Source organism: Carya illinoinensis, chromosome 9, assembly GCF_018687715.1.
Source record: "Carya illinoinensis cultivar Pawnee chromosome 9, C.illinoinensisPawnee_v1, whole genome shotgun sequence".
NCBI lineage: Eukaryota > Viridiplantae > Streptophyta > Magnoliopsida > Fagales > Juglandaceae > Carya > Carya illinoinensis.
The window spans coordinates 9415801-9439781 of NC_056760.1; the positions used below are offsets into that span (position 1 = coordinate 9415801).

General features: G+C 36.6%; 1 protein-coding gene across 1 annotated transcript; it reads right to left on the reverse strand.

Moving 5' to 3' along the window:
- Window positions 1-1107: 1107 nt before the first annotated feature.
- On the reverse strand, window positions 1108-23155 carry LOC122276571 (cysteine-rich receptor-like protein kinase 15). The gene is made up of 8 exons (XM_043086399.1): window positions 22195-23155; window positions 21711-21821; window positions 6755-6769; window positions 2411-2601; window positions 2117-2327; window positions 1802-2036; window positions 1553-1703; window positions 1108-1407 (listed from the first exon to the last, which is right to left on the reverse strand). Exons 1-8 carry the CDS (start codon window positions 22979-22981, stop codon window positions 1108-1110), a joined length of 2001 nt encoding a protein of 666 aa, XP_042942333.1. The 5' UTR covers window positions 22982-23155.
- Between the last annotated feature and the right edge of the window lie 826 nt (window positions 23156-23981).

Consider the following 23981-nt stretch of genomic DNA (forward strand, 5'->3'; position numbering starts at 1 on the left):
CACCCAAAAAACCCTAACCCTACCCCCATCGATATAAAACCATCCATATGCCTTAAGCACTCCATTCGGCCTCCTTCTGCATTTTGCATCTCAGCCTCTCTCTCTCTCATCCTTACGGCTTCAGACTTCATCTCCACATTCCGCCTGCCACTTTCTTCTCCTCTCTCTCTCTCTCTCACTCTCTCTGTTCGGTTTTTTTTTTTTTGTTGCATCTATATGCGCATGATGTGATTATAGTGTAAGAAATTCACTCATGCAACACTGAGAGAATGGAGGAAGAAGAAACATACCAAGACTGCCGAGATTCACGAGGAGATTCAGGAGGAGGAACAATTCGAAAACACTTTTTTTTTTTTTTGCAAGCAAGTGAGAGTACACAGAAATAGAAAACAAACGAAAGGAAAATATTAAGAGATTGACAGAGAAAGTGATAAGATTCAATTGTAAAATGACAATGATGGGAAGGCGGTGAAGGAAAACAAGAAATAAAAGTGACCGAATTTGGATGCAAAATCAGGATAAAAGTGGAAAGAGATCAGCAATTCAGAAATGTAAAATCACGGAATAACAATTTCGCAAAAAGACAAAATTAATAATTAGCCAAAGAAGAATAGAAACACTGAAGACGTAATTTAAGAATATAACGAAAGATAAAATGGTAAATGAAAAAGTTATACGAAAATATTATAGATAGTGGATTCGCACTTTATGTATAAGTATAGATAGCTTAGATTTCGAAGTCTAGGAATCAAATTCTTGAAAGTCGACATAGGCTCAAAAAATACAGTGGGCTGTTGTTATTGGGCCCGTGTCCTTGTTCTTTTGTTAAAAGGTGTCACAGTTCATCAATGGGCTCTATATGTTTGAACGAACAGCCCAGCTTCAAAGGGGAACGGGCCTACAGAAAACTAATAAAATAAATAGCAGCAGAATTGAGCCCTATAATGTGGATTTTCATTCATCGTTCAATTACAGCTCGTTGTAATTTCCTCCTTGTGGAGTAGAAAGCATAAGATGTCCCACTTCCTATGATATAAAAATTATAACATATTTTCAGCTTGCAAACGTGTTAATAGCAGGGAATGTTACAAGAAACGCTGCCAGTATTCATCTTGGTGAAAGAATGGAACAAGTAAGATCATTTACAGAAGGATTTGTTATGAGAAAACGATCAGTCTGAATGACTCTACCCACAGAAAGTGGAGATTGTTTTGGATTAGGAAGAGGTATTGATTCCTTCCCCAATAGAACTACCACCTTTGATATGGTGGGTCTATCTGCGGGATCCTCCTGCACACACAAAAGCCCGATATGCATGCATTTCAATATTTGTGTAATCATGCAGGACTCCATCAACAAAGGGTCCACAAATTCCATTTCTTTCCCTTCATTCCAAAGTTTCCAGGCCTGTCAATACAGACATAAACTTGATTATGTGCATAATTACTATCTCCAATCAATCCTAACAAAATGATAATGATGAAGCATCCATTTTTAACTAACTAAACTAAACTATATTCTGTTTTAGTAGACAAAAAAAAAAAAAACATACGTGTGGAAGGAGTGTCTGGGCCTGCCCTGTCAGGTAGAAGCCGCTATTTTTCCTCCCGCTAATAATCTCAAGCAAGATGACGCCGAAACTGAAAACATCAGATTTTACAGAAAACAGCCCCTCCATTGCATACTCAAGAGCCATGTATCCGCTGTGTTCAAGCATATCATTACCGTGTTTTCTTCTCAATTGAATACTAGAAAGAACTAGGGAAATATATTGCAGAAGAAAGAAAAGAAGTACACTCACTATGTTCCAACGACTCTCCTAGTGTTAGCAGTGTTTTGATCCTCACCAAAGATCCTCGCGCCAAAATCTGATATTTTAACAACCATTTCATGGTCCAATAATACGTTGTTGGGCTTTAGATCCCTGTGAATGATTTTAAGCCGGGAGTCCTCGTGAAGATAAAGAAGTCCTCTCGCAATACCAACAATAATATCGTAGCATGTCTTCCAGTCAAGCTGACTGTGTTTTTTCGAATCTGAAAACACGTTTGAAGGCCATTTGTTCATATATCTTAGATGAATTCGGAATATAACCATGAAGTTTGAAGGAAAAAACCAAATATAAATAAATCAAGGCTTCTATTGGGCATGAATTCATAAACAAGCAGCTTTTCATGGCCCTCTATTGCACATCCCAAGAGCTTCACCAGGTTTCTGTACTGAAGTTTTGCAATAACTATGATCTCATTTTTAAATTCCTCCAAGCCTTGCCATGACTTCCCTGACAACCTTTTAACTGCTACTGTCTTACCATCTGCAAGCACACCCTAAGAAGTTATCCAGAACCAGGCATAAATTCGGGACGGTGAAGCAACACTGGAGCCACTTTGAACAGAGAAGTTGATGTTACCTTGTATACAGTCCCAAATCCACCAATTCCCAGCTTATTTGAATCTGAAAAGTTATCTGTAGCTGCCATTAGTGTCGATAGTTTCATGAAGGGCAGTTCTTCAGAACTAACCAATTCACCCTCTTCTGTAATGTCGACTCCCGTGGGCCAAGCCAACTCATGTACCAGTGCATTTTGGCTTCTGTCATCGTCTGCAAAGAAACATTAAATTAATCTCCTTCTCGGGATGCATATTGAACTAATTTTACGATGGTTAGTCATTTACATAATTTACCTCTTTCGGTTCTGTTAATTGGAGGGGCGCCCACGTGGGGCAAACCACTCCTTTACTCTGCCTAACGCATGGCGTTATTTGCTTGTAACGCATGGCTTAAAACCATGCGTTTTTGCCAAATAAATGGCAGATTAAGGCTGGCCTTTAAGGTATATAGCCCCCCTCTTTTGATTCTTGTGTGAATCAGTAATTAAAAAAAAAAAGGCTCTCTCTCTTTTATTCTCTCTTAAAATAGTATTTAGGCTGTGGATTTGTTAAAGTATTACTCTAGTTTTACACTACGTAGTACGCTTTACTACTAAGTAAAAACTCTTGAGATTTGTCAATCTGGAGAAACTTGTGGAGCAACTTTATAAGCTGAGCTTGAGGTATTTTCCACTGTGCTTTCTTACATTGGTATCAGAGCTTTTATAATTGCTTCCAGTTTCTTTTTGGCATATGCATGTAAACTATGATTGTGTTTTTTTATGTGATTTGCGCACATGTGGTGCTGCATTTTCTTATTAAAAAATAAAATTGATAGGCTGCTGTGCGATGGACAAAAAGCACCGCGTCCACCACCTGTGCGTGGAGGAGCAGTGCGCACCAAATGGTGCTGCGCTCACCACTCACGCACGGTGGTGCAGCGCACACCACCCCTGCACTCGGTGGTGCAGCGCGCACCACCTGATGGTGGAGGTGCAGCATGCACCAAGGGTGCCGCACGACACCCCTGTAATGGTGCTGCGCGCACCACGGTACCCCGAGCACCACGGTGTCACGCGCACCAACAGGTGCCCACGGTGCTTCGTGCACCGTGGGGGCACCATGTAGCACCGCCTCGGTGCTGTGCGCACCAAAGGGGTGCTGCGAGCATTGCCCAGCTTCCTCTAGAAGCAGTTTTCGGCGATCGGCGGCGTCAGTGACGTCCATAAACGGCAGCTGAAATTTTTTTTTTTCTCAAGTTACTGTTCACGTGAACAGTAACTTGCGGGAGGAAGAAGATGACTTGAGTCATCTACCCTCTGATGGGCCGGGTTGGGCTTGGGCTTTTCGGCCCACTACGTTTTGGGTTTAAGAAGAAAGAAAAAAAAGGGGCTGGGCTTTTAAGCCCAGTGTTTTTTTCTATAAGTTTGTTTTTAAGAACCGAAAAAAAAAAAAGTGGCACAATGGGTTTTGAACCCAAGACCTACTACTGGGCTGCAAATATTCTTTTGGTTTAGGTGGGGGTTTTAAATGTTTATAAAAAAAAATTTTTGGCATGATTTAATATATGCTTAGATATATTGTTATATTACATGTGATCTTTTATTTAATGTTATAGATTAAATGTGATAACATGTGAATATTTGTTTATTTTCATACTATTTTTTTCCATAATGTTATATTACATGTGATCTTTTATTTAATTTTTAGATTAAATGTGATAACATGTATGTGTGTATTGAACATATGGAAATATGATTATTTTATCATCTATGAATGTTAGATTTGAATGTTTAGACATTAGTCTTTATTTCTTTTAGTGATAAAATAGAAAATCCCACTAAATAGTCTTAGTTAGAATTTTCAGTATGAATGATAGGCTGAAAGAATTGCAGTGACCCTAGTAAGAACTGTAAATGTATTGTATAGCCAAAAGACCATGGTGACCCTAGTAAGAACTGTAAATGCACTGCATAGCCAAAAAGACTATAGTGGCCTCAGTAAGAACTGTAAATGCACTGATGGAACAAGAAAAATGAACTATAATGGTCTCATATGAACCATCTTTGTAGACTGGCCCAACAGGTTGCTGTAGTCTGGCTGTCTTTGTAGAATGACCCAACTGGTTGCTATGGTCTGGGTAGTTGTCCTTGTAGACTGTCCCAAAAGGTTAATGCGGTTTTAGTAGGTTGTGTCTTTACATGTGACTAGGTCTAGATGACTATTTAAGATAGTGGGAGTATGGTTGAGATTTATGATGATAAATTCTCCCATATTTGTTTTTTTAAAATTTGCGCGGGAATTGAGCTAGAAATCTAATAATTGGATATTGTAGCGCAAGAGATGATTCTGAAACCTAGAGATTTTTCGATCTTGCGACATGTCTAAATCATTCTTTTTCTAACTTGAAAGGAGGAGGCAGATTTCTTAGGTATGTGAGTAATATCCCTTCTTTGCGTATTGTAGTGAAATGGCATCCAAGAATATTGTTGCCGACTTAAACAAAGGGGAGAAATTAGATGGGAAAAACTATGACATATGGCATCGCAAGATCCAATATGTCTTAGATGAGCAAGAGGTCTTGGAGGCCTTATCTCATATCCTTACTATGCCCGAGGAATGGAACTCGGAACAACACAAGATAGATCAACAAGCCTATACCCAATGGGCTAAGAAAAATCGGTGCGCACGCATAATTATGTTAAGCAGCATGCACAATGATCTAATGTGTGAGTTCAAGGTCTATGACACTGCCCAAAGCATGTGGGAGGCTTTGAAGTTGAAGTTTGGTGGAACTTTAGCCACTAGGTTGCGTGGATTAACCATGAGGTTCGACTCCTGTAAGACGCGCTCTGACCACACGATGAAGCAGCATCTTAGGGCTATGTCAACTATGATCTGTGAACTTAGACCGGCAGGAAACAACCTAACAGATGAATAGCAAGTACAGGCAGTGATAAGATCACTACAGAATTTTTGGGAGAATATGAGTCAGAACCTGACGCATAACGAGAATATCAAAGACTTTGATGATGTCTCGCGTCACTTGGAATTGGAGGCTAAGCACCTAGAGGCTGCTAAGCCCAATCATACGGCCTATATGGCTAATGCTGGTCCGTGCAAGGCATCAAGGCCTAAGTGCAAGAAGTCCAAGAATGGAGTAGCTGCTGGACATATTAAAAAAGTGTCTGGAACTTCTCAGCGCACCAAGAGGGGCAAGCGCGGGAAAAACAAGTCAAAATTAGAGTGCTTCAACTGTGGAAAGATTGGCCACTTTGCTCGTGATTGCACTAAGCCGAAGAAGGTACACTCTGACTTTTCTTGCATTGTTTTTGTAACTAGCTATGTGATGGTTGCTGACTCCTATCCTTTGTGGACTGTTGATTCAGGAGCGACTGAGCACATAGCGTGAGATAGAGTCAGATTTGTGGAGTATCGCCGGATTCCAACTGGAAGCCATGATATCAAGGTGGAGAATAGAGCTAGTGTGGAGGTACTAAGACTTGGTACCTATAAGCTGGACTTGCGGGGTGGCCGCACTCTTTTCCTCCACAATGTGCTATACGCTCCCGAGATCCGACGAAAGTTATTTTCAGTTGTTACTATATTAAAACTTGGTTTTCAGATTGTTTTTGAAAACAATCATGTTTCCTTTCATTTGGGCCATGTGTTTTATGACAATGCTTTTCTTCAAGACGGTTTTATGATATTGGATTTGGTTTATTCTAATATAAATGAATCTATTGCTTTTCTTTCTTCATCTATTGATAATTTGGATTCATATACATGGCATGCTAGGCTTGGCCATATAGGGCAAGATAGAATGATTCAATTAGCTAGAAAAGGGCCTAATAGGCAATCTCGCTAAGGTCATCTTGCCCACGTGTAAACATTGTCTAATAGGAAAAGCTAAGAGAAAACCATTTGGAAAAGCCACTAGGGCATCTTTTTCACTACAATTAGTCCACTCAGACATCTGTGGTCCAATGAGTGTGAGGGCAAGACACGGAGGTGTCTACTTCATCACTTTTATAGATGATTTTTCATGTTACGGTCATGTCTACTTAATCTTCCATAAGTCTGAAGCATTGGAATGTTTTAGGCGATATCTAAGAATGGTCGAGAATCAGTTAGATAAGAGTTTAAAAACTCTAAGAACTGACCAAGGAAGAGAATATCTCTCTGAACAATTTAAAAGGTTCTGTGATGAAAAAGGAATCAAAAGACAGTTAACGATACCGAGTACGCCATAGCAAAATGGCGTGGCGGAAAGGAGAAATCAAACACTACTTGAGATGGTTAGGTCAATGATGGCGTAAGCAAACCTACCAATTTCTTTTTGGGGGATGCACTTTTGACTGCTGCCTAGATTCTTACCCGAGTGCCCTCCAAATCAGAAACTTCCACCCCATATGAACTATGGACCGGTGAGAAACCCAATTTGAGTAACTTGCAGCCATGAGGTTCAACGGGTTTTGTTCATGATCTTTCTCATAAGTATGGGAAATTAGGCCCTAGAGGGAAGAAGTGTATCTTTATAAGGTACTCAGAACACTCTAAAGGGTATGTGTTAATAGGTGAACAAACTGATGGAAGTGTAACTAAGATTGAATCACGAGATGTGGACTTCATTGAAAATGAATTTCCAAGTAGAGGTGAGGTTGATAGGAGTTTAGAACTTCATGAGATTGTGGAACAAGAGGAAAGTGCTCCAAGGAATTTAGTTAAGAATGGGAAGAAATTCTTCAAACTCCTACAAATGATAAAAGGGACTTAAATTCGAGTGGGAGCACACCACTTGTCAATCAATCACAACAATCTCAGCCGCGTAAAAGCACACGTGAAAGTATTCCCCGTTGTCATCTTGAGATTGGAGGGGAAGCTTTTATGGTAGCTCCGCATGATGATGATGAGCCTAGGACAATTCATGAGGCTCTCTCATCTTCTACTAAAGATGAGTAGATGAAAGCTCTTAATGATGAAATTGAGTCTATGAAGACAAACCAGGTTTGGGATCTGGTTGATCTACCGACAGGGCGTAAGACTATTGGGAACAAATGGGTTCTTAAAGTCAAACGCAAGTCGGATGGATCGATAGATAAGGACAAAGCTCATTTAGTGGCGAAAGGATATACCCAGCAGGAGGGTATAGACTATGAGGAAACTTTTTCACCAGTGGTGAGGTTTGCTTCAATTCGCCTAATTCTAGCTATAGTAGCAAATATGGATTTGGAACTCTACCAAATGGATGTTAAGACAACATTTTTCAATGGAGAGCTAGATGAGGAGATCTATATGGATGAACCAACGGGTTTTGTGGTCAAAGGTCAAGAGCGCAAAGTGTGCAAGCTCAAACGATCAATATATGGCCTAAAACAATCATCTAGGCAATGGTACCTCAGATTCCATCGAGCCGTTCTTTCGAATGGGTTTACGATGATCACAGAGGACCATTGTGTCTATTTCAAAAGGACCAAGAAGAGTTTCATTATGTTGTCATTATATGTTGACGACATACTACTAGCTGGAAATGATAAAGGGTTGAAAGTCACCACAAAAGAGTGGTTATCCTTTAATTTTGAGATGAAGGATATGGATGAAGCAGAATACATTCTGGGAGTTAAGATCTACAGAGATCACTCAAAGAGACTTTTGTGTTTGTCCCAACAGACTTACATAAAGAAAGTCCTTGAGCGTTTCCTAATGAATGAATGTAAACCCATTGACACCCCTATTGCAAAAAGTGAGAACTTATCTAAAGAGTTGTGTCCTAAGACTCAAATAGAAAAGGAAAAGATAGCTCGTATCCCTTATGCTAATGCTGTGGGTAGTCTAATGTACGCAATGATGTGTACTCGGCCTGACATATGCTATGCAGTTGGCTTAGTGAGTAGATTCCAATCTAACCCTGGACTGGCTCACTGGAAAGTAGTCAATAGGATTATCCGATATCTCAAGGGAACTGCAAACTTTGTGCTGTGCTATCAAAGTTCAGATTTGCAGCTAAAAGGTTACAGCGATGCCGACTGGGGCAGTGACCTAGATGAGCGTAAATTAACCACTGGGTATGCCTTTCTGCTCGACAATGGCGCCATTACATGGAGCAGCAAGAAACAACCATGTATAGCTTTATCCAACATGGAGACCAAATACGTAGCTTGTTCTGCAGCGGTTCAAGAAGCTATTTGGTTACGAAGATTCCTCAAGCATTTAGACATTGGCACGGATTCTTCAGATCCGGTGACAATATTCTGTGATAACATGGCTACTCTCGCATATGCTAAGGACTCTAAGTACCATGGAAGAACTAAATACATAGATATCAGATACCACTACATCAGAGACACCTCTTTACAAGTCGCATGGTTGCTGATCCCTTAACGAAGCCCATAGCAAGAGATGTCTTTGAGGCTCATGTTAGGAATCTAGGATTGCGTAGACTATAAATGTTTTTTGTGTTTCAAATGACATTGAGATGTACCATTTCCTTTTGGATTTTAATACAATATGATTCAGTTATTGTCTTTATCGTATTGTCTTTCTAATTCACACACAAGATATGTCAACAGGCTTAGATCAGCTCACTCACACGAGTGATCGCCTTTAGCACTTAAGAAGCGAGTAGAGATGAGACATTGTGTTCTTAGATACTTGTCCAAATGGATAAGTTAGTTGACACAAAGATATGTCGTTTTAGTGGGAGCTAAGATCAGGTCCAATGAGAGGACTATGCATGGGTTGCCCCACAACCAATGTAGCCTGTGGTTAGCCAGATGTAAGGTCCTCTTTGACGCCTTGGAGGCAAGCAAATAGAGGAACTCGGGTTAGACGCTTAAGGAGCGGCTAAACTAAGATCTGTACGATGTTGATATAGACATATGCTCTTTAAGAAAGAGAAATCCACCGTAGCATGTGTTTCATACTACATGTGCTCATTTGACCGAATAAGTAAGTGAGTAAATGGTTCCCCTCTTTCTCACTGTGTGAGTCTCATTTTTTAAGTGTCCTTTACTTTTGACTATGTCACAAGATGAAGGTTATGATGTCTGCTACTTTGACATGTTGTCTATGGCCATGATCAAATACGGTCTAAAGAGGCATTGCTAGGAAAGCGGTTTGACCAAAATTGAATGATATAAGTGCAAAAGAAGATTTTTCGATATCGCATCTTCGATAGTGTTTGCTGACGTCAAACTATGACGCTACATACTGGTAGCGACTAAGGTTGTGAATATATTGAAATGATTTAGAGATAGTCAAGCATTGTTTTGAGTTTTCTGAAACTCAAGAGGGTTTCAAAAATGCTTGAAACTAATGCAATCGAATGAGTCTAGGACATAACCAGACACTTTAGGGATGTTACTATGCTAGTCTTCTCTGGGAGAGATTTAGTGTATGTACTCCCACCTTTCTATAGATATGCTTGGTGGTCGCACGACCTATTTACTTGTATGAATAAGATTGAGAATATTAGAGAGATGTTGACCTGTGGTCATGTCCACTGTGTGCGAGTGAGAGATGTTAATTGGAGGGGTGCCCACGTGGGGCAGACCCATCCTTTACTCTACCTAATGCATGGCTTAAAGCCATGCGTTTCTGCCAAATAAATGGCAGATTAAGGCTGGCCTTTAAGGCCAACCTTGTAGGGGGCTATATATAGCCCCCCTCTTTTGATTCTTGTGTGAATCGGTAACTAAAAAAAAAAAAGGCTCTCTCACTACAACAAACATGGCTTTTAGTGACAGATTATAAATAGTGATGTTTTCCAAACTGCAACTAAAACGTATTTATTGTGACGGTTTGTGAGAACTGTCACTAAATGTTGGGCAAGAATATTAAAACGTTCGGACGTTTCACATAATACGTCCGCACGTCACAATAACATTCGAATGTTATGTATATTGACGTGCGAATGTAAAAATATTAGCGCGAACGTTCGAACGTTTGTATAAATTACGTGCGAACGTTAATATATTAGCGCCAATGTCCGAACGTTAAAGTGATAAGGTTCGAACGTTATATGTTAATTTACATAAATTAACCATAATATATATTTTTTTAATAGTAAGGTTGAGTAACGGTATATTAAAATAAAATTAAGAGTAGAAATTAAGCTATACAATACATACATTAAATATTTGTGTCCATTACATATGTCGAAAATAAAAAATAAAATATGATAAATTTTTCAAATCACTTTCAGAACTGCTGGTTTACAAAAGATCGAAACTCCTCAGTCAATGTCTCAACCTTATTGTTTAGCACATCTACATGATGTGCAAGATGTGCAACAGCCTGATCTATATACGCAATCTGTCTATCGATCTGTCGGTCTATATGCGCCTTCATATCTGTCATCATTGCATCAACCCAAGCAGGTCGTACATCCCCAGCAAATGTAACTCCCGGCTGCTGACTAGTACTCGCCGACGGGCAAGCAACATTGGTCCCAGACTCAGTCGGGGGAACAAGATCTGGCGTAGGACCAGACTGACGCCGAGCTAAGCCTCTCCCTTGTCCAATGCTCCGGCGGTGTGTGGTTATGTCGATGGGGCTCATCTGGTTTATCACCATCTCCTCAGCCTGGAGTGACACTCCCCGGGCTAGTAATAAGCGGCTGATGATGACTCCGTACTGGAGATTATCCGTGGTAACGATGCTGGCCTCGTAACGGATCCGCTCAAATATAACAAGGGGCAAATCAATGGGCTCACCACGTGCCAAGCAAATCAGGAACTGTGCACGAGCTCGACTGAATGTGCTCTTATGTGCCACTTGGTCTACATTTGTTGCAACAAAAATATGCAACATGTGAAAGAAAGGCAGCAGCTGATTCTGGCTGAAGGAGTTCGGCCTATTGAGTTTCATGCGGCCCGTGCCAGTGAGGATATAGAAATCCTGGTCCTGCTCATCATCACCAACCTCAGCAGCAATAGGATTGCCCTCGGGTTGATCTTCTTCATGACTGGGCATAAACTCAACAGGGCCCGAAAATGAAGCAGAAGCGGCTGGATCTGCCTCAAATATGCCGAGGGAAAATGCAGCTACTATGTCACCAGCCTGAGCAGCTGTCAACTCAGGTAGTATATGCGGAATCTGGAGTAAATCGACGAGAACATCCGCTGAGAACTGAAACTGTACACCACGTACACTAAGAGTATGGGATGATACATCATTAGGCATGGTGGCCAACTCAATATAAAACTTTCGAAGCATTGAGGGGTAAATCTTTCCCCTCAATGTGCATATGGGGCCCCAGCCTCTGGTGATGAAGACATCTCTCAGCGTCTTCTGCTCCCAGCTGAGCTCATCAAACTCATTAATGAGGATTTCTTGTTCCCCATAACAGTTCGTGCCCCCAGTCGAGCGATGTCCGGATTGCCTCCATCCCTCCCTAGCTTCCTTGTCGTTATATACTGAGCCATATCCTGAAAATTTAAAAAAATATATAAGTTATAATATTTAAAAAAAAATGATTAGAATCACAGATACATTTACGTAAATTAAAATATCATCCTTATAAATTTACGTAATTTTGCCAGTAAAATTTTTAAATAATTTCACCTTTTCAATATCTAAAATAATAATAATAAAAAGAAACAATATAAAAATATTTTAATAGGAAACGTTCGAACGTTATTGAACGTACGTTCGCACATTAAAATTAAAATTGTCATGTGCGAATTTACAAAGATGATACGTTCGGACGCTCTTATCGAACATGTCATTCAAACGTTCGATAAAAACATACAAATGAGTTCATTACGTCCGAACGTATGATATAAACGTTAGGAAATAATGAATTTGAACCGTCATACGTTCAAACGTTCTTACTAACCGAAGAAGACCAACGATTTACATTCGAACGTTTTATCCAACGTTCTGTTAAAGAATACGTTCGCACGAATAAATAATACGTTCGCACGTTATCATTTAACATGCGAACGTAAAGAATACTAAAGGTCACACGTTCGGACGTTGTATCGTGACGTCCGAACGTTATGACACGGAATCGCTGAGTCGACTCAGCCATTATTGAAAGCTTCGAAATGCATGTTTTGAAGCCACAAACAACCAAAATACTAGTCTACTAACAGTGGGGAATATTTCTACGGTCCTATTTTATCAATTTAGTGCGAATGGTGGCCGGAAATGCAAGTGTTATAACCGACCTATGGTGGGTTTCAAATTTTTGAAACCCACAGATTAAAATGGTACTAAATAGAAGAGGGAGAGGCACATTACCTTTTAGTGACGGTTGCGGCAGCGGATGGCGACAGTTGCGGCGGCGTGCGTGGCGGAGAGGAAGAGAATTTTTGAGTTTTGGATGAATGTTATGGCCTGGAAACCGTCGGGCCTGGCTTTATATATAGTTATCGTTCGAACGTTCATTAATTAACGTTCGAACGTTTCCTCTACATGCGAACGTTATGCATTATACGTTCGGACTTAGAATCATACGTGCGAACGTATAACTTGTACATTCGGACGCTATGTTAACATGCGAACGTATAACGTATAAGTTCGGACGTTAATTAACACGTCCGAACGTTTTAATTATAACATTCGAACGTTTTTACACTATATATTATATTATATATATTATATAATATATTAATATAATATATATTATATTATCTATATATTACTGTATAATATGATATATTATATAATATATAATAATATTATATACGTATATTATATAGTATATAGTGTTAATAGTGTATATAGTGTTATATATAGTATATTACACTATATACTATATAGTGTATATAGTGTTATATATAGTATATAGTGTTAATACGTATATAACACTACGTATATAGTGTTATATACGTATTATATACTATATTATATAGTATATAGTATTATAGTATATACTATATTATATACATATATTATATATATATATATTAATATAAAGTAGTATATATAATTATATGTAATTATGATTTTTATCTTATTTATGTTAAACTATATTATTATAGTGAATAATATATATTTGTAGTATAACTAATATCAGTTATTTATATATATTATACTATAGTTAAAATTATATAGTATCTATATAATAACTATTGTATATACTATAGTGTTATATATGTGTTATATGTATAGTATACTATATATTACACTATAGTTAATATACTATTGTATCTATATAATAAGTATATTATATTTATTAGTTATTATATAATATAGTATATAATATAGTTATTAGATATAGTATAATATCTACTATAATACTAGTATAATATACAATTAGTACTATATAGTATATTACATATATACTTATTATAACTACAATATAAAATATAGTTATTATATTATATAGCTGTAATATAATAATATATTTTATATTATTAGTTAATATAATATTAACTAATATTATAATTTAATATTTAAATTATTTATATATTATACTAACTTCAGTTATGTAAAAATAACTGAAGTTATAATTATAAGTTCGAACGTTACAAAGTGAACGTTTGGTGGTTAAATTAACGTTCGCCATTAATGAGCGTCCGAACGTTAATTGTATAAGAAGCAGAATATAAAAGTTTCACGCACAGGAAAGCAGAGTCATTTCTGTTTTCTACCGTGCGTGAATTTGGAGAGAGAGAGAGAGAGTTTTAGAGAGAGGGAGAGAACGAGAGAGTGTATGTTTGTTAGTGTGAGAGAGATTAAACGTGTGAGAGAGAGTTTGCAAAGGAATTATAAGCATTAAGGTAATTTATGTTTTTTCTTTATTTTGTTTGTAATTTACATAATATTTGTCAATGTTTTTTTTATATATATTTAACTAACTAATATTGTGTATTTTTTGAAGGATCATTTGTTGTGAATTGTTGAGAATTTTTGATTTTTGAAGAGGAATTTATTTTGAGCACAAGGTATATACTAAACTCTATTTAGTTATATTTTTATTGTGGATTTAATTTGTGATATGGATTGTGTTGTTTGGATGAATTAAAAAGAAAAATTGTAGACTTTTTATATGTTTATTCTTAATGTGATAATGTTTTAGTATATTGTATGGTATTGAATAATAATTATTTGTGACTATAGTGTATGTTTTAGTTGTAGTTTTAGTAATATGTTGTAATTAAAGAATATATATAACAATTTCGAAATAAATAAATAGTGTGATTATTTGTTGTGCATGGTAGATATTAATGTTTTAGGTGTATTGTATGGTATTGAATAATAATTATTTGTGAATTTTTGTGTATGTTTTAGTGTATGTTTTAGTAATATGTTGTAATTAAAGAATATATAACAATTTCGAAATAAATAAATAGTGTGATTATTTGTTGTGCATAGTAGATATTATTTACTAATTGGAGGACTATATGCAATATATATAATATATTTGAATAGTTACCATAATTATAAGTTATAATATTATTTACAACTATTATCTATATAATTAGTTAAATAACTAATATAATAAATATTTTATATTACTAAGTGTCAATTATAAGGCATAATTATATTATATATTATATAATTTATATAGTAAGAATTAAAATTCGTATTAGTAAAATTATCAATAACATATAAGTATCTATATTATATATATAACAATTATTAAAAATTGTAATTATAAAATAATAATTCCCAAAAATCTAATAGCTCAATAATAACAAATATTTTATCTAATAATATATTGTATAGAGTTATTAGTATCAATCCCTAATCCCTAGTATTAGCAATAATAGTAATAATTATATAATAACTGATAACAATTAAGTGTTATCAATATATAGTATAACTAATAATTATAATCTAATTTACTATATATTATATTAAATAAGAAATAAATAAGTCTCTTATATGTTATTTTATGCTATATAATAACATATAAAATTTATAAGTATTATCAAGAATTTATAATAGTAATTATAAATTATTTTATAGTAGTGTTATATATTATATAGTTGATAATAAATATAATTTGTTATTAGGAATTATATAAGTCTAATAATAATTTCTAAGTGTTATCAATCATTAATAATATAAATGTTATTAGTACATAATGTTAATTCAAACAATGTGTACTAATTTATTTGTAGACTTTTTTGTTAGATATTGTATAACATTGCATAAATAACCTTAGACCCGTTTGGGAAGTAGTGTACATTTGTGTGCGATAGGATTGGATGAAGCTGAAAGTCATATATTTGTGAACGGTATGGATTTGGGGTATACTCGATGGGTACTGCATGGTGAGCTGTATGCAGAATCAGCGGATGACTTATTCAGTCAGCGGGAAAATTTGCGGCCCGTGGATGATGATTATGAGCGAGATGAGATGGAGGAGATGTTGAGTGACATTGGAGCTGGGATGTTTATGGATGAGGTTGACGACAATGGCTTAAGTGGGCGACGGAATGATTCAGATAATTTTCTAGAAATGTGGGAAGATGCAAAGCGCGAGCTTTATTCAGGCTGTACAAAACATTCTAAAATGTCGTTTATTGTGCGGTTGCTTCACATAAAGTCATTGTGTGGAATGTCAACCAAACCAATTAACATGGTATTAGACTTATTTAACGAAGTGCTTCCCGAAAGATCTGCATTGCCGAAGAACTTTTATGAAACGAAACAGTTGAGTAAGGGATTAGGGTTTGAGTATAAGTCCATACATGCGTGCAAGAATGATTGTGTTTTATTTTGGAATGAGAACGAGGAGAAACAAGCATGACTTGTATGCGGAGAGTCGAGGTGGAAGGATAAGAAAAGCATGCCGGTTAAAGTATTGCGATATTTCCCATTGAAACCCCGGTTGCAAAGATTATACATGTGTAAGACAATAGCTCACGATATGAAGTGGCATAAAGAGAAAAGAGTTCAAAATGATGGATTTATGAGGCACCCTGCTGACTCACTTGCGTGGCAATCTTTCGATAATCAGTATCCAGAGTTTGGGATAGAAGCAAGGAACGTGCGCCTCGGACTCACAACTGATAGATTCAACCCTTTTGGAAATATGAGTACAAGTTATAGCATTTGCCTGTAGTATTGATTCCGTACAATCTTCCACCATGGAGGTGAATGAAGGCGCTCAACTTTTTGTTAACTTTGCTTATCCCCGGCCCGAGATCACCTGGGAATGACATTGACGTATATTTGCAGCCGTTGATTGAAGAGTTAAAAGAGTTATGGGAAGCAGGCGTCAGAACTTATGATGCATCCACATCAACAACTTTTCAGATGCATGTTGTGGTAATGTGGACGATAAATGACTTTCCGGCATATGGGAATCTTTCCGGCTGGAGTACTAAAGGAAAGTTAGCATGTCCAACGTGTAATAAAAAAACTACTAGTGAGTGGTTAAAATATTCTCAAAAGTTGTGTTTCATGGGTCATCGACATTATCTACCAACAAATCATGCATGGAGAACAGAATCCGCTAAGTTTGATGGACGAGTAGAAGATAGAATTGCGCCAAATGAATTGTCTGGGGAAGAGATCCTGGAACAATTGGTACATGTGGCAGCGAACAATTTTGGCAAAGGTCGGGGAAAGAACAAGAGAAAACGAGGTGTAGCAGAATTGAATTGGATAAAGCGTAGTATTTTTTTTGAGTTGCCGTATTGGTCGTCTTGCATGTTGCGACATAGTTTGGATGTAATGCATATTGAGAAGAATATTTGTGATAATATACTCAGTACATTGATGAGCATCAATAAAAAGACGAAAGATACGATTAAGACAAGGAAATTTCTTGAGAGAATGGGAATTAAACATAATTTGCATTTATGAGTGGAAGGTGAGAGGGTGGTCATGCCGCATACATGTTTTACAATGACAAGGGAGGAAAGGATGGATTTCTGCAAATAGTTGCAAGGTGTGAAGTTACTAGATGGTTATGCTTCAAATATCAGTAGATGCGTAAGCCATGATGACTGGAAAATTGGTGGATTGAAAAGTCATGACTGTCACGTATTTTTGCAGAAGTTATTACCGGTGGGAATTCGTGGGAAGCTAACATTTGCTGTACGTGTTGCTATAACTAAACTGTGTATGTTTTTTAAGGATTTGTGTGGTCGGGTAGTGAATCGAGATATGCTGCATAAACCAAAAGAAGACATTGCTACTATACTATGTAAATTTGAGCAAATCTTTCCACCGTCATTTTTTGATGTCATAGTCCATTTAGCAATACATTTACCCCGGGAGATCATGTTGGATAGACCGGTACAGTTCCATTAGATGTATCCAGTTGAAAGATATTTAGGTCGACTGAAGCGCACTGTTAGGAATAAAGCCAGAGCTGAGGGTTCAATAGCAGAGGCCTATATACACGATGAATGGTTAACATTTTGCTCTTTATATCTTCGTGGTGTTGAGACACGATTTATTCGTCAAGAACGAAATGCTGATCTTGCTGCTTCGCCTCCTCGTGAGCTATCAGTGTTTTCTCAGAATGCACGACCTTTGAGTGCACAAACGGGTTACGATTTACTTGATACAGAGTTGGGTAAAGTTCGGTGGTATGTGCTAAATAATTGTCAGGAGATTGATCACTATCTCAGGTATGTCGTTGTACAAGGTTTAAATAATTCTAAAGATAATGAGGAATTTATTTAACTATTGTTATGTAAAATAATATGATAAATTATATTATACAGTGAGCAGATGGACAAACTTAAGATGGAAGGCGCCGAGGATATAGTGGCAAGACACGAGTGAGAATTTTCTGGATGGTTTGAACAACGTGTATGAACTAAACTCTATAATATATGTTACATGATGAAAGTTTTAACTCTAGCTAATATTTAATAAATGACATTATTTAAATTGTTAGATATTGGAATAACGTGCTCGTGATCCCGGATCAGTCTCTTTTGAATTGAATGCATTGACCTGTGGTCCATCAAACAGAGCACTTCGATACACTGCATGCACAGTTCGAGGTTATAGATTCCATACTCTGGACCGTGAATGTAATAGAAAAACTCAAAACTGTGGTGTCTTGGTCGAGGGGAGTCATGGAACAGATGATATTGATTATTATGGTGTCATTCGTGATATTATCAGATTGAAATATCTGGGTGGGTCTATAACATATGTCTTTAAATGTGATTGGTGGGATCTAGGCGGTGGTCAGGATTCGATATATAGGGATAATCATTTTACGAGTGTCAATACTGCATCTAAATGGTACGAAGATGATCCATTCGTACTGGCTTGTCAAGCTACTGAAATCTATTACTTGATTGATCCAATGAAAAGTGCTGATGAAGATAGTGGAAAGAAAACTTGGCGAGTTATTTAAAAATTTGTCCCTCGAAATATATATGAAGTAGGAACGAGTCCAGATTACGATAATAGTGGAGATGAAGATGACACTCTAAATGTAGAAGCCTACCAGGAAGATGGAGGAGGGGGTATTAACTTATTTGTTGACCTCGGTGCACTCGAGTTGCTCCCCTTATGTAGAGATGACGTCCCACTCATCCATCTCGACCCATCTTCATTAAATTATCATTCAATTGAAGAAAGTGAGAAAAGTACAGAAGAAGAGTCAGAAGAAGAAGACGAACAAGAATCCGAGGGGGAAGTGGATAAGGATGACGAAGAAGAGCTTGATGATGATGACGAAGATGTTATATAGAGAGATTCTGAAACAAACATGGAAAATACATCCGAAGATGAAGACTAAAAGTACTAAAAAGTTTATTCATATACAGCCATTATAGAATTTTATAATAAATATAAATTTATTCTAATAATATTTTTTTGTTATATATAATCATTTCCAAGTATGCCGCCAAAAAGACAAAGGAGAAATGTGCCTCCTCCACCGAGTCCAAGTCCTAAACCCATTGAGGACTCCCCACCTGAGGAGTCCGTTCCCGAAGATGAAGTTAAGATTACAGAGAACGATGCACAGTCGACATCTACCAGTAAGGAATGTTTACGTTAATACTATATATAATCAAGAGGTTTGTTTCAATAAATAATATATATAACCTTCAAAATTATACTATCATCTATTAGTTGATGCATCTGCTCGTCGCGGTCATGGTTATACACGCGGCATCTCACTTGAGAAAAATCGAAGGCATGGTAAATTGAAAATCACAATTCCTGATAATTCCACTGGAGGAGTGAATGATAGTGCAGCAGCGCTTTCCTCCTATATTGGCAAAGTAGTTCGAGCTTACGCTCCATTTTATGTGCGCTCCTGGAGAGATGTGCCGAATGAGATTAAGGAACACATTCGGAGTCGTGCGCTTTCCTCCTTTAACGTAATTAATTTATAATTAGGATGAATTTGACCTTGACTTTGGTCGTAGCGAGGATTTGAGAACTGTGAATGAGTTAATGGCTACACTATTCCGACGTCACAAGGGATGATGTCACGACCAGTTTAAGAAATTTGAGACGTTTGAAGAGGCTGCACAGTGCCCTTTCCAACAGATGAAATTAGACGACTGGATAAAGTGTTGTGATCTTTTTGCCTCTCCAGAATATCAGGTATTCTAGATTTATTTTCTATAATTATTTATATTTATATTTGTTATTTATATTATATGTATGTACATATATTACAATTAACGGTGGGAATTATTTTTGTAGCACTTAAGTTCTACAAATGTAAATAATAGATCTGCTCTGACTATTCACCATCGTGCTGGTTCAAGATCATTCCATCGTTTTGCTGAAAAAATGGTAATTAATAAACTCAATAATTCATATTTTTTCTTATTATTCTTTTACAGAAGTACTAACACTATCTTTTTCAAATTGCTAATGTCATTTTCTTAGAAACGTGATGATCCTAAAAACTTTTCCCTCATTCATGTCTATGCTGCTGCTCACACTAATGAGCATAGTGAGTGGATGGATCCTGCAGCTGCAATTAATTATGTAAGCGGTGTTCCTTTTGTTAAATAAATTATGTAACATGTGATTAAATTATTTTTTATTTGTATTTCTTTTAATATGTTACTTATTGTGTGTTTTGATCTTTCAAACTGCAGGGAAAAATTATGGAGATGCAGTCAGCTTCTGGGCCCAACTCTAGTATGGCACGAGGTTTGAGACGATCTTTCAAGCATTCCAGTTCATCTTCCTCAACCTCATCGACATCACAAATTAATAATCTTACCAAAGATTTAGAAGCTGCACAACGCGAGAATGAGTATATGAGGTATAGACAACAAGAATTGGAGTCCCTCTTAGAGTGACAGTCTCATTTAGAGACGCGTTTGCAGGACCAACAAAGAGACCAGGAAGAAAGAATCCGTAGTGAGGTCCAAGAGCAAGTGCAGCGGGAGATGATGCTGCAAATGGAGCGTGTTATGTCATTACAACATAATCGTGCTGGGCGAGGAAAGAAAAAGAAATGAATTTTATTTTTGTATTACGTTTTTAACATCTAATTTGAAAACAGTTTCAAACAATGTTGATTGCGAAATATGTACTGTAATATGAAACAATTGGTTTGTTTATTAAGTGGATGAGTTTAGCATTTCTGATATGTACGTTTGAATGTAAATAAAATACGTTTCAACAGTATTACACATTCGAAAATACGTTCGAACGTAACCATACGAAATAGTAACAAAACGTTCGAACGTTTAAACGCAAGTTAAAAATACGTTCGAATGTCAAAAAAGTATAACGTTCCAAACATCCGAACGTACACTTTACGTTCGAACTCTACTCTCTTAACATTCGAATTAAAGTCCGAACGTTATGATACAAACGTTCGGACATTATTTCATTTTCGTTGGATTCGAGATTTGAACGTAACGTTCGCACGTACAAACGTTCGAACGTTTACATTATACATCCGAGCTATAATCAACAAACGTTACCTTTTATCGTTCGGATGTCAGCTCGTCTTTTTTACATTCGAACGTAATATTTTACTTTCGAACGTAATTTTCTATGACAGATTCTAATCGTCACAGAAAATGATACGTTCGAACGTTATTTCAAACGGCACTTCCCCAACCGTCACTAAAAATATTTTTAGTGATGCTTGTACAGTAAACTGTCATCAAATGTAATCCGTGACGTACATTACGTGATAGTGGTGGTGACGGTCAGAAACCGTCACCAAATATATTTCGTGACGTTTTTTCCATTTCTTGTGACAGTTTCATCTGTCACTAAAACCTATTTTTGTTGTAGTGTCTCTCTCTTATTCTCTCTTAAAATAGTATTTTGACTGTGGATTTATTAAAGCGTTACTCTAGTTGTACATTATGTAGTACGCTTTACCACTAAGTAAAAACTCTTGAGATTTGTCGATCTGAAAAAATTTGTGGAGCAACTTTATAGATTGAGCTTGAGGTACTTTCCGCTGTTCTTTCTTACATGTTCTCTTCTTCCGCCCATGATAAGAAGCCCAAAACCCAACGATTATTGCTAGTACTGAGAGTGGTATACACGAAACGATCACAACCATCCAAATCTTCCATTTATCCTCTGTTTTTGGACAAAAAGAACTGCCTTCAAATTCGATTTACCACGATTACTTTTTTGGGTTTTAGAATTTTGACAGCTTTTTGATAACTGTATATTTCTGGGTGAAGTTCACTGTGAGACCAGGTTATATGGTTGAATTACATCTGCAAACTTTACGTTGAATTTAGCCTTTCCTCACAAACTATAGTAATAAAAGCAAGCGGTGTATAATTATATAGGTAGGCCTAGCCCTATAATAATAAGAAGAATAATAATAATAATGAAATGAGGAGAAGAAAAGACCATCATTATCTTATATTTATGCCCGGGTGGAACCAATCTATCCTAAAGCATATATGGACAGAAAAATTAATCAAAGATCTTATGTGCTTACCGTTGGAAGTTGGGTAGGTTAACACCAAACCTGAGACGTTGTAGAAATGGTACAGCTGAAACCTCACATTACAGTTCCTAGAAACGATAATACCACCTTGGCGAGAAAAGCAGCATGCCTGAAGATCTCCTAAGGCAAAGTGCAAACAATCATAACAGTCTTGTTGTGCCATGTCCCTAGTACATTGTACAAGACCATAGATTGTTTTGTTCCTCGAGAATTTAATTTCAACAGTTGCAAACATGCGTGTAGAGGGATCAAACGCAGTCTCGTTTGTGATATTTTTCATCAAGTACATTAAAACTTGAACAAAATGAACAGGATTCGATACGTTCTTTTCCAGTTGGTTCTGATTTGGATACTTTCCGGTATAAACCATCAAGTAAGAGAAATTCTGGAAGTAGTAGCGAACTTGATAGAGGTCAAACCATATAATCGCAGCTTCTGTTTTGCATTGCTTCAAGATTTCCTGGCTTGCATTCTCTATACAAATCCGACAAACTGTGGAGTTGACGTCCACTCTACAAAGCGCTTGTCCATAGACTCTGTCTCGGCCCTCTCCAACAAAGGTGTTGTTGAAACCTGTCGCCCAAGTACTGGCGGAAGCTGGCAAAGACTTGAGAAGGAGCTTGAGGTTGTTTTCAAATGGGCTGTTAAGTGCGTAGTTTTCGAAATCACCCTCACAAAAGGTTGAGAGAAGGGAATCTCCACCAGCAAGGATATGAGGACGCATCAAAAGTGGTACAATCAAAAAAGCCAGGAATGAGTGTACATATTCTCTCTCCATCTTCCGAATATGATGGCAGCACACAGGATAGGATGAATAGTTTAGCTAAAAAAAGGCAGTGGAGATTAAAGCACATATCAAGGTATCAGAATACTTCACGTCTGCATGCTCGACATTTCTTCCATTGAGAACATCATGATATAATAGCCTCATTACACAGAAACTTCCGCCCTCACGTTGGATATTGAGGACACAAATTTTAGGACTGACTTTTCCCGATGGTGATGGTGACAGATCGAAGACCATTACTTTTCTGGGTGTTGAGTACGACCAGCACTTTCATCGATTATCTTATCTAACATTAATGGTTTTACGAGAGTTGGCATATTTGACCGAGCTTAGCGTCTTTGACCGTTCCGATCGAGTGAAGATATAACACATCCAGAACATTCCGCGAATATTCTTTCTAATTTAAGTACGTATGATGTTGATGGAACAGCATCAGTATTATTGTTTTTTTTTTTTAAATTTGTCAGGGAAAGTACTTGTTTTAAGATATTTTCATACTATTTTATTTTGTTATTATTTATAAATAAATCATTATTAATATATTATTTATAAACTACTTTTTTATTATTTATAAATGATATAAAATACTCTTAATATCTAAGTAGAGTCTCAATTATTATAGTCTGAAAGATTATTAGTACCATATTATGTAGAAAAAATATAGTTATAAGTATAATTGTGTACTAATTTGTGTATCAATATAATGTGATTAGTTAAAAAGTAAATTTGATTGAAAACAGTATTAATTTAAATTTTAAGTATAAATAAATCGATATTAATACACAGATTCATACGTGACTGTACTTATATATAGCAAAACTTATTCGATAGAATAATGTTAGAAACTACCCAATATTATTTTATTGCGTTGATATGATTATGCTTGATAATAGAAAATAAAAAAGATTAAATCATTGTTAATCACCATAACTAGAATATATTAGCAGGAAAATAATATACCTAATAAACAATTTTTAGTATTTTTCGTATC